The sequence below is a fragment of the Mytilus edulis genome, chromosome 5, assembly GCF_963676685.1.
Source record: "Mytilus edulis chromosome 5, xbMytEdul2.2, whole genome shotgun sequence".
NCBI lineage: Eukaryota > Metazoa > Mollusca > Bivalvia > Mytilida > Mytilidae > Mytilus > Mytilus edulis.
In genome coordinates this window covers 82532292-82550190 of record NC_092348.1, presented here as the reverse complement: position 1 = coordinate 82550190, position 17899 = coordinate 82532292, and the positions used below count along the sequence as shown (strand labels likewise).

General features: G+C 31.3%; 1 protein-coding gene across 7 annotated transcripts in view; it reads right to left on the bottom strand.

Annotated features, from left to right (window-relative positions):
* Positions 1-2135: 2135 nt before the first annotated feature.
* LOC139524605 (interference hedgehog-like) overlaps positions 2136-17899 on the bottom strand; it is a 138898-nt gene continuing 123134 nt past the window's right edge. For 5 of the 7 annotated variants that reach the window (XM_071319526.1, XM_071319525.1, XM_071319527.1 and 2 more), the window contains 9 exons: positions 12563-12727; positions 12007-12117; positions 11171-11611; positions 10181-10590; positions 9502-9727; positions 7330-7542; positions 6797-7035; positions 5665-6085; positions 2136-5168 (listed from right to left, as the gene is read on the bottom strand). In XM_071319526.1, coding sequence (XP_071175627.1) covers positions 5059-5168; positions 5665-6085; positions 6797-7035; positions 7330-7542; positions 9502-9727; positions 10181-10590; positions 11171-11611; positions 12007-12117; positions 12563-12727 — 2336 coding nt within the window. In that variant the 3' untranslated portion in view covers positions 2136-5058. The remainder of the gene's footprint in view (positions 5169-5664; positions 6086-6796; positions 7036-7329; positions 7543-9501; positions 9728-10180; positions 10591-11170; positions 11612-12006; positions 12118-12562; positions 12728-17899) is intronic. The other 2 variants (XM_071319531.1, XM_071319532.1) reach the window with 1 other exon arrangement.

The window sequence follows — 17899 nt, the reverse complement described above, 5'->3', positions numbered from 1 at the left end:
TATTTCTTTTCATCTGGAGTTGTCTCAATGATGCTTGTCTTCCGTCTGATAATATTGATAGGAGTGTAAGAGGGATGTCTTTCCATCTGGAGTTGTCTCTATGATGCTTGTCTTCCGTCTGATAATATTGATAGGAGTGTAAGAGGGATTTCTTTCCATCTGGAGTTGTCTCAATGATGCTTGTCTTCTGTCTGATAATATTGATAGGAGTGTAAGAGGGATTTCTTTCCATCTGGAGTTGTCTCAATGATGCTCGTCTTCCGTCTGATAATATTGATAGGAGTGTAAGAGGGATTTCATTCCATCTGGAGTTGTCTCAATGATGATTGTCTTCTGTCTGATAATATTGATAGGAGTGTAAGAGGGATTTCTTTCCATCTGGAGTTGTCTCAATGATGCTCGTCTTCCGTCTGATAATATTGATAGGAGTGTAAGAGGGATTTCATTCCATCTGGAGTTGTCTCAATGATGCTTGTCTTCTGTCTGATAATATTGATAGGAGTGTAAGAGGGATTTCTTTCCATCTGGAGTTGTCTCAATGATGCTCGTCTTCCGTCTGATAATATTGATAGGAGTGTAAGAGGGATTTCATTCCATCTGGAGTTGTCTCAATGATGCTTGTCTTCCGTCTGATAATATTCATAGGCGGATCCAGGGGCCCGGGCCTCCCCTTCGGTGGGAAAAATTCGGTTGATTATATAGGGAATCACTGAAGCATGACTCGAGCCCCCCCCCCCCCCCCCCCCCCTAGGAAAAGTTCTGGATCCGCCACTGATATTGATAAGAGTGTAAGAGGGATTTCTTTCCATCTGGAGTTGTCTCAATGATGCTTGTCTTACGTCTGATAATATTGATAGGAGTGTAAGAGGGATTTCTTTCCATCTGGAGTTGTCTCAATGATGCTTGTCTTACGTCTGATAATATTGATAGGAGTGTAAGAGGGATTTCTTTCCATCTGGAGTTGTCTCAATGATGCTTGTCTTCCGTCTGATAATATTGATAGGAGCGTCTGATAATATTGATAGGAGTGTAAGAGGGATTTCTTTCCATCTAGAGTTGTCTCAATGATGCTTGTCTTCCGTCTGATAATATTGATAGGAGTGTAAGAGGGATTTCTTTCCATCTAGAGTTGTCTCAATGATGCTGGTCTTCCGTCTGATAATATTGATAGGAGTGTAAGAGGGATTTCTTTCCATCTAGAGTTGTCTCAATGATGCTTGTCTTCCGTCTGATAATATTGATAGGAGTGTAAGAGGGATTTCTTTCCATCTAGAGTTGTCTCAATGATGCTGGTCTTCCGTCTGATAATATTGATAGGAGTGTAAGAGGGATTTCTTTCCATCTAGAGTTGTCTCAATGATGCTGGTCTTCCGTCTGATAATATTGATAGGAGTGTAAGAGGGTTTCTTTCCATCTAGAGTTGTCTCAATGATGCTTGTCTTCCGTCTGATAATATTGATAGGAGTGTAAGAGGGATTTCTTTCCATCTAGAGTTGTCTCAATGATGCTGGTCTTCCGTCTGATAATATTGATAGGAGTGTAAGAGGGATTTCTTTCCATCTGGAGTTGTCTCAATGATGGTTGTCTTCCGTCTGATAATATTGATAGGAGTGTAAGGGGGATTTCTTTCCATTTGAAGCTATCTAAATGAGCATAACGATTTGAGTGTAAGAATGATCATGATGATGTCAGTGTCAACTTTACACATATTTCTTTATTGTATAGAATACTTTTGATTATTGGTTCAGTTTTCAGTTTTTGAAGTGCAAAAATATCCAACTAAAAACATTCACCAGTGTGCCTCATCTGCCAAATTCATTTAAAACAGAAGGAATCATTTTTATTTTTTTGAGTGTCTATTGTTTAAGGTTAAATGAGAGGTAACCTGTAAGTGTTATATACGAAAGTGTTATATTTAAGTTGATGTATCATTTTCTACAAAAGGACATGCATGTACCAGGTCAGGAATATGACAGTTGATTTCCATTTGTTTGATGTGTTTGAGTTTTTGAATTTGCCGTATGATAAGGGATTTCCATTTGAATGTTCCTTGTAGTTCATTTTTGTTTGTTATTCTACTTTTTAGCTTTACCATGAACTCAAATCCTAGTAAGGTTTCTGAATAACATAACAAGTTTTATTGTTTTTAACTTTGTATTAAATTTTATTGTAATATTATATACAATATTGACTTATAACAAAGACTGGCATTAACGTCACATGACAAAGGTTTGATTTTTCATTGGCTGATACACACATTTCAACATTCATACAACCAGTCTTAACAAAATATATCATTCATAGCATAATAAATACTGACATATTTGTCGTGAATTGTGAATAAGAAAATTTCTCTGGTGATACTTATGAATTGGGTTGTTTTATATGGCATTCAAATTAAAAAAAATATGTTTTTCTGACTGAGTTTTTTGTATTTTTAGAAAATAAAAGATATAAAAATGTTTTTAAAAAAAAAATCTAATAAAAAAAGTCACATCTACCGAAAAAAAAAAAATAATTCGAAACTGACCGTAAGTCACAATAGTTTTTACTAAATGATCAAGGTGTAATGATATTTCAAATCCCTGTAAGACCACATGAAATTATTTTAGATTCTCATCCCCTTTTTATTAATTTATTTCTTTGAAAAATAACACAATTTTCTGTGAAAACAACTAAATAATATAAATAATAACCGAATAATAAATCAAATGGTCTTGTAAAAGGAAGATGAGAACACAAAAATAATTCAGCTGGCCAAAGTTTATTAACTATAAAGTCTCCAGGTATTCTAGTGTTAAACAAAATGATTGTAAATAAAAAAAAAAGGTGCAATGATAGACAATATAAACTAAAAAAAGTAATTTTACCCGTTTCATGAATACAATCCTCATTAATAATAAGGTGGCTCAAAATCTTCTTAAGTATCATCTGCACACACATACACAAACATTTACATCCACTACACATATACACACTCAACAACAGATGCCCTAAACATTCTATCAACAACAAACTTATATTCTTAACAACCTTAAAAACATTTTGGTCTGCAAGTTTTCATGTAATTTAAAGAATATTTTTCAAATATGATTTTTTATCTGTTTGATTTTTTCAAATTTTTGAAATATATTTATAAAAACAAAAACCCATTGAAAGCAGTATGTTTGGGCAGAATATATCTTCATTTAATCTGAGGACAAGAATAAAATATTGCCTTCCAATTACAAATATTCCATCATATAAATTATCCAAATAGAAACTAATGTTATTACATTTCTAATCTTTATTTTCTTTTCCAAAAACAATTTGCTAAAATAAGTACCAATTTCTCCCTGCAAAAATTTACAACCAAAAATACATAAAAACTTGTAGATAAGGAATTGTATGCAACAATCAAATATGTTCTTCATTCGATTTAGATAGCACCATCGACAGAAATAAATATAGACCCTGAAAGACTAACACTGACTGACAAAGGAAAAAACTCTGTGAATAATATAGCTAATATTGAGGGACTTTTTTTAAGTCATATTTCAAATTTGAATGATCATAAAATATAAAAAAAAAGAAGATGTGGTATGATTGCCAATGAGACAACTCTCCACAAGAGACCAAGTGACACAGAAATTAACAACTATAGGTCACTGTACGGCCTTTAGCAATGAGCAAAACCCATACCTTGTTTTACAAATGTTACAGTCATATTCTATGTGTAAAGTATCTTTATCTGTATCATTCAATATAAGGGATTTTTGAAGATGTGTCAAATTTCATAAATAAAATATCTGCTTCTTTAAGAACTATGTGAGACTGTAATGTTCCTTTACAAAGTTCATTGTTGTTTGATAACAAGATTATGATCCTAAGAGATGTGAATGCATAATTGTTTTTCCTACTGTCAATCAGTGCATTGATTGTTGCTAACATTTCTATAATATATTGCATAGGTGGGACATAACAATGACACCAATTTTAATACTGAACAATGCTTATGTACAAAATGATATAATTTAGGGAAAATTCTCGTTATAATCATACACAACAGTGACACAATCTTCCTTCACTTCATTGATTAAAAAAAAAAATTGGACGATATGTTACTTTCCCCTCCCCAATGTAAATGTACAGTGAATGCTTAATGAATGAAGACTTCTTAAATTGAAATTAAATATTTAAAGATTTCGACAAATGTCATCCAAGTCTGATCCATGTTAAAAATAAACTTTGTTGAATAGTATTTCTCATTTGAATTTATGTTTAAGCTATGACACTTTTAAATAAAAGATATAAAAACATGAATGTCTTTATTATTGAAAAATGACCATATTTAGAGCTATTATTTGAATGGAAATATTGTTTCCGAATATTAATAATAAGTAAGAAATGCTGCAGAGATTACAAATGGTTTCTCTCGGCTTATTATCTATTTATATATTTATAATATTCTGCAAATTAAGAAAGAATCTGAATGAAATATGAAGTGAAGAAAGATTGTTCTGCTAACTTAAAACTTGTATAAATTTGAATTAAAGTACCCATTTGAGCACAAATAACAATCTGTAGATTTACCCTATAGGACTGGTTTACCCTTTAACAGGGTACCAGTATACAACGATACGACCTGGCAGGGGTCAACAATACTTCATTTTAGAAAATATTTTCATACTTCACAAAAATGAAAATATTTTCCATGGATTTCAATCAACAATGTCACATCACAAGTAACTTCCTGTTCAGGAATTTATATCACAGCCAATCAAATTATTGTTTACTTGTGATGTACAGTTTCCATGGTACTATAAATAACTTTGGTTATTTGTTACAGTTACTATATAAAGAACTGCAAAAATATGTCCAATCTTTGGCAGTAAAGTTATCCAATGGAATTATAGCATGATGCACTCCATACAAGTATTTAATCCTGAGTATTAATAACATGATGCACCATAGAAGAGATTCTCGTATTAAATGAAATGCCAGGTAGACTGTACATTATTCTCGTTTTGTTGAATAAAAGCTGTGTATATCAGTCTTTTATTTGAGGTTAGTTCCGTGTCATACGACCTGATCACAATCTTCACTGGAGCTAGTCCGTGTATAACACTGTTCAAATGCTTCTGGTGAATTTGTATCTCTATTTACATGTGAAAACTCCATTGTTCCTTCTGAAAAATAAATTGAGATTTAATAGATGAATATTTTGCAGGATATAAATGATTTATAGCTGATTTTCATTTGGAGATGCACAATAACAGATTACTGAATGAATCATATATATATTAATTATTGCTTAAAGCTGAGAGGTGCACATGGAAAGATGGTGTAATAATAATGCTTAACATTCAGATCTGCACAATTGAATAATGTATAAGCAAAATATGTTGTTTATCATTCAAACATGTACTAAAAAGACAACAAATGTTTAAAACTGGTTTATTTCTTACTGTTATATATTTCAGAAAGAAAACAAAACGTGTTTTGTTACTCGTGTTTTGTTACTTGGATGGAGAGTTGTCTCATTGGCACTTAAACCACATCTTCCTATATATATTTATATGCTACAGTAATTTTATTTCACTATATAGCTTGTAACTTTTTTCTCACATTAAAACAAAGTTTGATGGTTTACATTCTGTCACTTTCATTATTTAATATACTAACCATTACTGCTTAAATCAGTATTCGTCGCTTGATCTCTTGTAGAATTTTCACTACTTGCTGCTTTCCTTTTTCGTCGTCGCTTATGTTTTCCTGAATGAACACTATTTTCACTGGCCACAGAACTGTCATTAGAACACTGCTTCACAAAATCTAAATTGTTTGGGTCATGTGACTCAGCCAGCTGATCACATGACTTATTAGAATATTGCTCCTGAGAGTCTGAAGTTGTAAATTGATCATAACCAATTGGCACACTGTAAGAATTAGGCGAGGGCGGGATGGCCGGTGCCTCCCCACTACCCATAGAATCTGGAGTATTGAGACACTGACTGCCTTCCAAAGAATTGTCCAGATTCTGTTTATTGTTATTATCACTATATTGACTAGGTAAGGTGCCATTCGGAACAAAAGTGGTGGACTGCTGAAAAAACAGATCAAAGGTCAATCTTATGTTAAAGTGTAAGTAATGTAAGGTTTATTTTGAAAAGCAGATTTATATTTTTGACAATTGGAATACCAACATTGTATTTCAATATACATATATATTTTACTGTGTTTGTCATATGTTACAGATTTGCACCAGTTTTTTTAGTATTGAAAATTGAACACATAACAAATAAGAAAGTGGCAATCCTTAAGGTTTTCAGAATGAAGCTTACATCAATATTAAATGCATGTCATAAGATTCAAACTGTATATGATGTCCCATACCCTGAATACATACCAGATAGCACTAATGTCTAATTAGTCTACAGAGCAAAGATTGCATGTTCTTCCAATCTGACTTGCTGATGATGATACTGAATTGGTACTTTAAAACATTCAGTTACAAATATTACATGCATAGCGATATAAAAATAGATGTTGATACTGATGTGCAGTATGCCTATTGCTCATTGAATGCATATGATCTCTGACCCCTATCTAAATGACCTTCTGACTTTAATAACATACCTGGTTAAGTTGATTCCCAGTGTTTCCATTGCTCATTGAATGCATATGAACTCTGACCCCTATCTAAATGACCTTCTGACCCTGATTACATACCTGATGAAGTTGATTCCCAGTGTGTCCATTGCTCATTGAATGCATATGAACTCTGACACATGACCTTCTGACCCTGATTACATACCTGGTGAAGTTGATTCCCAGTGTGTCCATTGCTCATTGAATGCATGTCCATTTCTGACAATGGATTAACATTAACATTCATCTTGGTATAAGTATTTTGAACCTGTCCATTCTGAACAGGTGGCGCTGTAGGAACAGCGGAATATCCACCATTAACATATTTCTTCCGCAGACTGTCAGCATAAATTCTTTGAGATGGATCTTGAAATTTATTTCTCAGAACAGCATCATTCATAGCATCTGTAATTAGACAGAGATTTTTGTTGAAGTAAGGATGAAAGGGAAAAAAATCCTTAAAAAAATGCTATGTATTCTCTGAAAATTACTTAAAAAAAATCCTTAGGAAAATTTTATTGAAATTTCTCAACTAGCATTCTTTGAAGCAAGAGTATAACTGAGTTCAATTATTCTCAAATTAGTACAAAATGTTTCTATATTGTCCATTCAAATCATTTTCTTCAATAATGGTAAAGGCTAATAGAGTGCTGAATAAATCTCTAAAACTTTGAAAATATATTTATAATAAAAATTTACCCATCATTCTTCTTTGTTGTCTCTGTTTCCACCAACACATGAAGATAAAAACAATCAACAACAACATAAGAACACCGAAGACTATTCCCAGGATCATGTATAATAGTTCACTATTAGCCTGATTGTCAGGTTTAGTTGGTGAACCCTCGTTACTCTGTTCTGCTGGTGGTTTGGATGTGGATGGTGGGATAAATGGAAACTTTGGTTCCTTTCCTATAAAATACAAATAGCATTGTAATTTCACTGATTATTATAAACAGGTCTACTGCAAATACTGGCTATCTGCATATTAAGATAATGATTGAACAATCCCCCCCCCCCCCCCAAAAAAAAAAAAATTATAAATACTATGATGTGATATGATTGCTAATGAGACAACTCTTCAACACACTCCATATAATGTAGGTTAGTGTGATCTGCTTTCAAGATGTCATTGGAATTAAGACATTGATAGAATGGATATATACTAAATTATGAATAGAAGTTGTATATATACATCTTAAGGAGCCTTTACTTTTTCAATGCATCTAAATTTAAAATTCTTCTTAGATAGGGGTGATTGATACAATGTAAGTCACATATAAATTCAATCCCCTAGTTACAAAGGGTTACTCAAAGTTTCTCAGACAACGGAAGTTATCTATGCATTCACTGACATAAAATTTCCTGCCATTAAATTAAATCAAAATATTGCATAACATCTTTTGTCTAGAGAAGGTATTCTCATCAAAAGTAACAATAATTCACCTATATAGTTTTTTTTAAGTTCTTTTTATTGGATATTTGAAAACAAAACAATTTGAGCTTTTTGCTCCCTCTGCATCTATCAAGTCTATCATCTGACAAATATTTGATGTATGTTTTAGCACCAAACTGTTTTACAGTCATGATTTGTAATTCACTTTACATTTTTCTTGTAATTACAGAAATAAAACATTAGATGATAAGATCATACCTATTTATTTGATTGAAGTAATAGATTCTGATTTTTTATTAATAATTGTGCAAAGGTCAATGTTATTGCTGTTGATATTCTTGCTGATAAAGTCACTTTCAAAAACAAAAATGTCATTATTCTTCTCTCTCCTGTTTGTAAGTTCTAGAAAATTAAGATGCATTATGGGTAAATTTGAAGAAAAAAAATCAGTGTTTATCAAAAAATATCACCAGTTAGTCAAAACATAAGAGTGAGGGGTGGTTTAATTATGAATGTCAAGATTGGAAATTCATTTTTCTCAAGACGAGATATGTTTTACTTTTATAAATTGTTATTTGGATGGAGAGTTGTTTCATTGGCACTCACACCACATCTTCCTATATCTATTCTCATTATTAAGAACTAAATATTTAATATTTAGGAATCTAGAAAACAACACTGTTTTTTTGCAGGTATTCAGGATGAGACATACTCGTACCACTAGAGTGGAGCCATTACTTTTGTCCTTTTTCTAAAATGTAAACATGAGAAAATCTTCAAAAGATGAAATTGCTGTCTATTGCACATGCTATCGATGTGTGTGGTTTATATGTGCAAGATTCAGCAAAACACTATCAAGTTTATCTACAATGTAATATTTAAACTTTCAATTCTAATGAGTTTATGATATGACTATCTATTTAAAGTGATTTTATCAATCCATAAATAATATATATGTACATATCATACAATAGGTATGAACTCTTAGAATGCATTCATTCATGTTATACTTTCATCAAACTGATTATAACCTGTTTTTACCTTAACCAAAATTTTAGCAAGTTTAATTGTAACTAGGAGGGAATTTGTAAATGAACCTTTTATAATTCATACTGCAACTATTTTTGCAATCAAAATTATTTTTGGCAAAAATTCTTCTTATGCCTGTGCTAGGGGCAGTCTTAAACTTGTTGTGGGTGAGATTTTTTTTCTCCTGTAGAGGCATCACTGTGACTTTGAGATGAAGAACAGCAATAAAAGTACTGTTCCTTTTAATTTCATGTTGAGCATGTACTGATTTTGTGTCATAGATAGATATCCCATATCCTTTGTTTTTCTATTGTATTGACTCTATGAACTCTTGTGATGTAAAGTCACTAACAATATATAGACACACTATACTAACCTTCACCTTGAGTATTCACGACTACAGTGTTACTAAAGTCACTAACAATATATAGACACACTATACTAACCTTCACCTTGAGTTTTCATGACCACAGTGTTACTAAAGTCACTCATCCCCTCTGAGTTGAAGCATTGCATTTTAAGTGAGTATTCTGTCGCTGCTTTCAGTTCGACCACCAGATAGGTTCGTATGGATGGTTGCATCAACATTTCCTTCTTATAATCTCCCTTGGAATTGAATGGTTTATAATATAAGAAAAATCCTTCTATAGGTGATGACTTAACTGGGATGTACTGAAAGAGAAGAATTTGAATCGTAAGTAATTGCAGTTTAAAACTAGTCCATGAAACCTATTGTTACTTGGTATATCAATAAAAGAAATTCTTGAAAATATGTCAATGTACTGCAACCCTACAACACAAATAATAGAAATCTAGAGGTCAACATCTTCAACGAAAAGCACATTTATCTATGAAATGCATCAAGCTTTAACAAGACCCTCAAAGACCTATATATTTTATTGTTTGAAAAGAGAACATCTGCCTAGTCTGAAAAAAAAATGTCATTCCTAAGAGACAAATATCCACCAAAATTAAATGAAGTGGAAATAAGCAATTATAAGCAACTGTACAGCCTTCTACAATAAAAGACCCCACACTATATAGTCCACTTTAAATGGCTCCTACATGAAAAATTCAATCAAGAAAACTAACGTCCTAATTTATAAGAAAACTTGCTACACTTACATTCCACTTGATATTGAGAGCATAGTTATCCATGTATGTAATCGGTTTAACTTCTACAATAGTCGGCGGGTTCTTAGGAACCTGTGGCTGCTGGTACGTTGGTAGATGTAATGTGAACTTGTCTGAATTAGGACCAGCTTTATTGTCATTATTGGAGTACACTGCTGCAATACGAAACTTAAACGTTCCCTCGGCAACCAAGTTCTTGACTTCGTACTGCCTACGATCCCCCTGAATCTCGTTATCATCTGTCTGCCACGGACTCTTCTTTGGTTTGATCACTCGATACTGAACACGGAAAAATATAATATTCAGTCCATCATTGGCTGGTACAGTCCAATTTAACTTGACTGATGTATCTGATAACTGGTACACATCTGGTGCTGAAGGGGGTACCAGTTTTACATTGGCTACAAAACAAGACAAGACATTACAATGACTATAAAATCACATGGGATAAAGCTTTATGAACTAGTCTATCTGTACTTTGTTTTAAGTTGAAAATTGTATTTTAAAATTTTATATTACATATCAAGCTTTTAAATGAAAAACAACAAATACAGATAGTATAATACTCTGTGGTTTTGAGACTGTTTTTCTAATTAGTTGTTACCAGACATATTTTTTTTTAAATAATGATTCTTTTTTTTTCCGTTAGCTAGCCTATATTGCAGTATTAGTTCTTAATTCACCGTTTCAGAATCTAATGCATTCAGGGTAATATATGCAAAAGCATACATCAAAACTTGTGATTGGTTTAAAACGTACAAAACAATGGACATCCATGCAATGATGCGACGTTATTTTCATTTTTGTGTAAGGACAATGAAATTACCCAGTCCTTTAGATTCTGAAAAGGGGAATTCATGTCACATATTCAAATATTGAAAGTAATTTAACTAGAATACATAAATACATTTTTTCTTACTGTTGTCAAATATATTTTAAAGTAGTGTCTGTATTTTTTTTTAAAGTAAAGAATTAACTTACTATTATCAGGACCATCATTAACAGGTTGAGGACCTTTTGTTTTTTTATTCTTTCTCTGTTTTCTGTTTCTCCTATTTTTCCTTCTACGTTTACCATTTTTCCTTTTAACATTAGGCCTCTGTCTGGGATTGTTATTGTTTTTATTGGATGTTGTAGAAGCCATTCTATCACCTGTGATGTCCACTCTAATAACTGCATAATCAACACCAATGTCATTACTGGACATACACTGATAAAGTCCAGCATCATCGTGGACCACATTATTTAGGCTGTAAGTTGTTCCTTGATTCTCATCTACATTGAGAATGTTAGAAATTGGGACAGCATTGTGATACCATATTACCTCTGGTTTAGGTGAACCTCTCACCTGACAACGTAACTTGACAGAATTTGATGGGGTCAAGGTAACTGAGGTAGTTTCTGCAGTAACTGTTGGAGGTTCTGTAAATAAATTGTAAAGAAAACATTTAAGATCATACATTTATATTATCGACTGGTTGAAAAATATTGCATAGTGAATAACTGTCCAAACAGTTAAAACTTTGGATATTGTATTTTCCACATACTTTTTGCCAAAACAATTGTCCCTTTATTCAGTTTGATGAAGAGAAAACATTCTTTTATCTTAATTTCCTTGAACAATATTTGCTACTTTAAATATATGACTATATGACTACAATTTTAATATCCACAAAAATACAGCTTCATTTTATTGGTTATAATTTATATATTCAAATAATCCAGAGTGTTTGAATCAATTTGCTACAATAGGATTATAAATAAAACATCTTCAAATCACAATTTTTTGGTGCCGTGGGCAGGTTATTAGTACTTACCTATTAGTTTCAGATAAACATCCTTTACAGTCTGTTCTTCATTGCCACTGTTCACTTTACACAGGTATGTACCTGTATCTTCCTGAGTCACATTTCTAATTATTAAATTTCCTGCAAAAAAAGAACCAAATGATTATCTTTATTACTGTTGATATATCATATTCATTGTTCTTGGAGTACTTAATTTAGTTCCTTTTGAGGTTTATGTGACCACAAATTTAAATATTCAGCAAAATGTGGTGTGTGAAATATAACATACCCTTAATGAACTACAAACTTTTATAATGTAAAATTGAATTAGGTCTTTCTGTCAAAATATACTTTTTAAAATTATTAGCAGGCAAACAATGTTTTATAGTTTTTCATTTCAAAATTTGGACTATATTCCATTAATTGTTGTCAATGTTTTGACTGATTGTAAAATTTGTTTTTAAATCTGCATGTTAGACACTTAATATTTGAACAGATTTAAGTCACAAAAATGAAGAAATGGAATTTAGAACAGCCAGTTTAGACATAACAAGGTTAAATATGGTGGGTTGTAGGAAATACCTACCCTGAATAGTGTCTGTTCTTTCCTTTGGAAAACTGCCACCATATTTGTCCCATGATACAACAGGTTGAGGTAGACCTATAGCAACACATTCTATCGTTACATCCTCTCCTTCATGGGCTTCAACTTCTGTTGGTCTGTAAACATTTACATTACCAGTAGTTGAACCTGGAAAATAAAATTTCAAAATTGAAATAATAATGGTGTCATTCCAACTAAATTGACTGTTGTATAAATTGCTATATGTATCTGCATACAGAGAAGTCGCCATCAAAATTACTAACAAAATGATTATCATTAACAAACAAGAATGTGTCCCCAGTACATGGATGCCCCACTTGCACTATCATTTTCTATGTTCAATGGACCGTGAAATTGGGATAAAAACTCTAATTTGGCATTAAAATTAGAAAGATCATATCATAGTTAATATGTGTACTAAGTTTCAAGTTGATTGGACTTCAACTTCATCAAAAACTACCTTGATCAAAAGCTTTAACCTGAAGTAGGACAGACAGACAAACAGACGGAAGAACAAACAAACAAACAAACGGACGAACAGACCAGACAACATAATGCCCCTCTACTATCGTAGGTGGGGCATAAACAGGATGATTTAATGTAATTCTAGTAAGGACTCTTTTGTTTGCAGATTAATAAACTTAGACTGTAAACAAGGAAAACCATCAAAGGCAAATGATGTGTAATTCCCAAAATTCTTCAAAATATCATTTCAAATTAATTTGCAATTATATCTTATACATTATTCTATTCAAATTTTAGCTATAGTTATACTAACTATAGAAAATCAAGGTTTATTGGCAAAATGATATTTAAAGTAGCTGATTTAATTGATGTTTTCACATATCATACAACATTTAATACCTCATTAAAACATGCAATTTGCAAAATTACAAAGAATTCATTATCGTATCAAAATATTTAATTCGCAAAAAATAAAGACTTTATTATCTATTAAAAATATTTAATTTGTAAAACAAACTTTGTAAGATAAGTTCATATCTAACAAATTATCTTCAACAAGATTTTTAGCTTGTGGATTAATAGCCTATTACTCTGATATAGAAGTGAAAAATAGAGGGGAGGTAATTACTGCACATTCATGTCGGAATTAATATTTCTTCTAAACTCAAGAATAAGTTATTTTGATCGCGTTATATATTATAAACTGTAACATTAAGTAAATAATAAGGCTTCAACCTCTCGCTCAAAATGGCAGTTTTGTTGGTACACATCTGTTTTTATAGTACTGTTGTTAAAAAGTCATTAGCGATTGGTAATGTGTACCCCATTTATTTAATGATCATCTAACTAACAGTGAGTAATTATACTGTAATGAAAAACATGTGATAAATGGACATTTTTCTCCAAAATAGTGAATTCAAAAGTCATTTATTTTTTTGTTTGAAGTTGCTACAATAATGTTTTCTTGGTAAGAACATAGATTAACCATCCGGAAAGCTGGCAAGGTTTCCTGAACGTGTAGATTAATGGGAAAGTAACAAAAATAGAACGATATATTTGGCAATATTGCCGTTTCAAACTTATTGATAATTAGGATTTAGATATATACATCTGACAAAATCTATAAAATAGATGTTTTACATGTATCTTTCTAATAACGTTTTATTTTACTATCTAAGTAGTCTGGATTTCTCTAAATTTAAAAATGAGTTTAACCCGGGCCATTAGATTATATTCACGAAAAAAATAAATTATTAAACTTTGTTTCTGTCTTCGTTTATTTTTGGAAATTGTAGTGAAAAGATTATCAGACAAATATACAAGCTTCTTTGTTATTTAAGGGCAAAATAAGACTTTTGAAACAAGTGTAATTTTAATTTTTTTTAATTAATTTTAAGGGTTCATTTATTATAAACCAACTAACATGTCAAGTTTCTCTAAAATATGACATATGAAAACTGTAGTAACCATATACCCTTATCTTGGATCTAGTGCAAAGTTGTACAAAGATCAAATCAAATAACTCCCCTCCCTGGACCCTCACAAACATTATCATTTTTCATCATCAGATAGCAGGCGAACTCATCAATCACCCAGTAGATACCAAAACCACATCTACAGGGGCCAGCCATGGGGTGCAATCATTATTCTCACTTTCTAATATATAAAGGCATCCGATAACATTTTAGATTAATCGTCTTCAGTATTTTTCTAATGAAATTAAATTTTATTAAAAAACAAGGGTCAGATTTCATTATGAATGGTATGCCTATTAAATCATGGCGGACATGCCCTACACCTGAATTTAACACCTGTCATTATATTCAACATACAATTCTTGTCACTATCTGGTCATCTCAGTGGTCACTTAATGGTCAACACTTATCAATGTCATTTCTAATCACAAAGATACATTTCACATCATAGAGGATGAAAACATCATACAAATGAGAAGCTGATTTTTGTCCCCTTTCAATTTCTTTTTTCTTTTCAGTTTTTGGCATTTGAAATTAATGACATAATGTTTATACCTCTAGTGACTTGCACAGGTGACAACACCCCTCTAAAGAAAACATGAACACAAATGTTACCCTTACTGGTACCCTTATTAATCAGAATGCCATTAATAATGACCTGGTATCCATTTCCAGGTCATATCAAATCCAATGATATAATTCTATGACTTTAAAATCTCATTTGTCAAACTGTCCCCCCTGACTGTTATCTGTAAAGAGGGAGTGTCAGTACTGTGCAGCTGACAGGAACCAACAGGCGGTACCTGACTGGTATCAGAACCAGGATACTCATTCACATATTCACCATGGTATTGAAAATGTCTAATTTCTGAAGATGAATAATGATATAGTAGGAAAACTTCTTTCATCAGAATATGTCTAAGAAGTATGTCTACCAACAATATGAAGGCTTTGCCAACAAGTAAAATAAATGCATCTTTCGGCAGTTATCGCTCAAGTTGTCATTTCTCTCAGGTCAGAAGGGTGATGGGAGTTTATTTACTAGCAAACAAGAAAACAAATATGCAAGATCTGGAATTTTAAAAATAAATCTAGGATATAATTTCATGGCAAGGAAATTCCTTTGATCTCTTATCCATATATAGTTTTATTGAATGCAAATTTTCTGTGAAAAAAAATATTTAGTTTAAATATGACCTTGAGTAAAAAATCAAAACTGGACAAAAGAATTCATATTAAAAGCATGTGGAAACATATACTTATTATATATCAAATTCTGTCAAAACAAACCTGGACTAAATCTAACATCAAAACACATTCCTTCAAAAATTTAATTATTATATTCAGTGAATCAAAAAGTGTACCGGATTGCTAAATTACACACTCATGTTTCTTTCCTCTCCGTAATTTAAAGGATAAATTTGGCGTATTAATACCATGCTCGTCTGTTTTGGTAGATTGTTCACCCATGACAACTTATAATTACTGTATCCTTATTTTCAGTAGCTTTGTCAGTTTAGAACTGTAGTTAAGTAATAAACCCAATCATAAATGTAGCCGACCATTATAAGTACTGGGTTATTCTGCTGTTAGTCATCCCGAAACATTGGTGCAAATATCCTACTCAAAACACTGAATAAGGGATATCATTATAAATCATAAGTGGTTTAAAATTATAGGAAATGTGCAAAATACAACTTAATTTTTTCTTACTTTTATTACAAATCTTAGACTCTAGGAGTTACTCCCCTTTGTTTTTATTTTTTTTTCAAATTGCATGACATTTAATAATAAAGCATTAAAATCTTGTAATTAATACACTAATTTGTTGTTAAATCTAAATTTGAGGTAATTAAATATTGCACACAGATGTCAAAATAGCTTGTTTAACAAATTTGTACAAGTAAAAAGACGCAAGGCAAATGTACATAATTTTTTTTTTTAAAGTTAACTTAAGAAATTTATATTGGTTATAAATCATAGGGTGGGCACTTTTTTTTACTGTGTAATTAAATGAACAATGAAGAGATACAAAAAACCCTTTAGGATTCCCTGACAAATCTGTGTCTTTATTTTGATGTCATATTTTAACAAAATATTTGATGAATCAAAAGAAACACAGAATAATTCATGGTCATAAAAATGGACAAAATAAATTTGGTTTTATCCTTCATGAATTCCTGAACAATTTGTCCATTATGAATGTTCAAAATCTTAGGATATCTTTCTAGCCCAATGAACACAGTCAACAATTTGGCCAAATTATTTTTGAAAGTTTAATTACCCTGAAATAATTAGAACCATTAATGGTATAGGCCTATTGATGCTTTATTAGTTGGTGTATGTCAAAGTTTCACTACATTAGGTTGGTGTCAATCAACTTTAATATAAGGTTTATAGAAAATGAATTTAGGGTTGAATGTAATGTTATGGTATTAACAAATGTTGGGGAAACATAATGTCTCAGATTTATTTGTCAGATGTAAAAAGTATATTGCTTTTTTTTTAGTTTTAGATAAAAAAAAAAAAAAATCCTTTGAGAAAAATATCTGAATGTAAAAATGTAGTGGTTTACAAATAAACTACTTGCATTTACACTGTCATTTACTGGTTTTTGTCTTGAAATAATCAAAGCGCTCAAAGCACTTTTATAGTTTACTTCTCAAACTAACAAACTAAAATTAATTATTTGAAGATTACTGAAATATTTCGTAAACTTGGTATAAAAATACACTCTAACATGTCACAAAAAATTATATATGGCATCTCTAATATCATTATTCTTTGTCTGAAAGTAATTTTAATTTCAGCACTTATTTCCATGTTTATTTTTTTAGAATTGTATTTCAATTGAATATTTACCAATCCCCTAACAAATATATAACCTTGTTCACGTGTCATAAACCCAGTGAAGAACATTTAATAGGATGAATTACATTTAGACCCAATGTTTTAAACACTTTTTATGTTATGTCACATAAATTCCTACATGTAAATTCCATTATACAAGTTAATTCTGTTATCTAACCGCCATACTTGACTTCATAATAATTTCTTCAGTAAAGTCAGAACATTACTTTCAAGGACTTTTAACAATTATTATAATAATTCATATTTGATTTATTTTGCCAAATCTCAACTGACAATTTGGTAAATAGAGATCCATAATTATAAAATATTTTCATTGGCACGTACCAAACTTCCATTATAAACGTCTATAATAGCACTTCTATAAAATATGACATAGGAATTTGGTGATATCGGTGTATAATATTAAAAGCCATTGTAATGGCTGTCTTATCAAAGTAAAAAATCATGCCTTAATATTGTAAACTGTAGTTCATATGAATGTATTACTTCTGCATGGTAGAACTATATC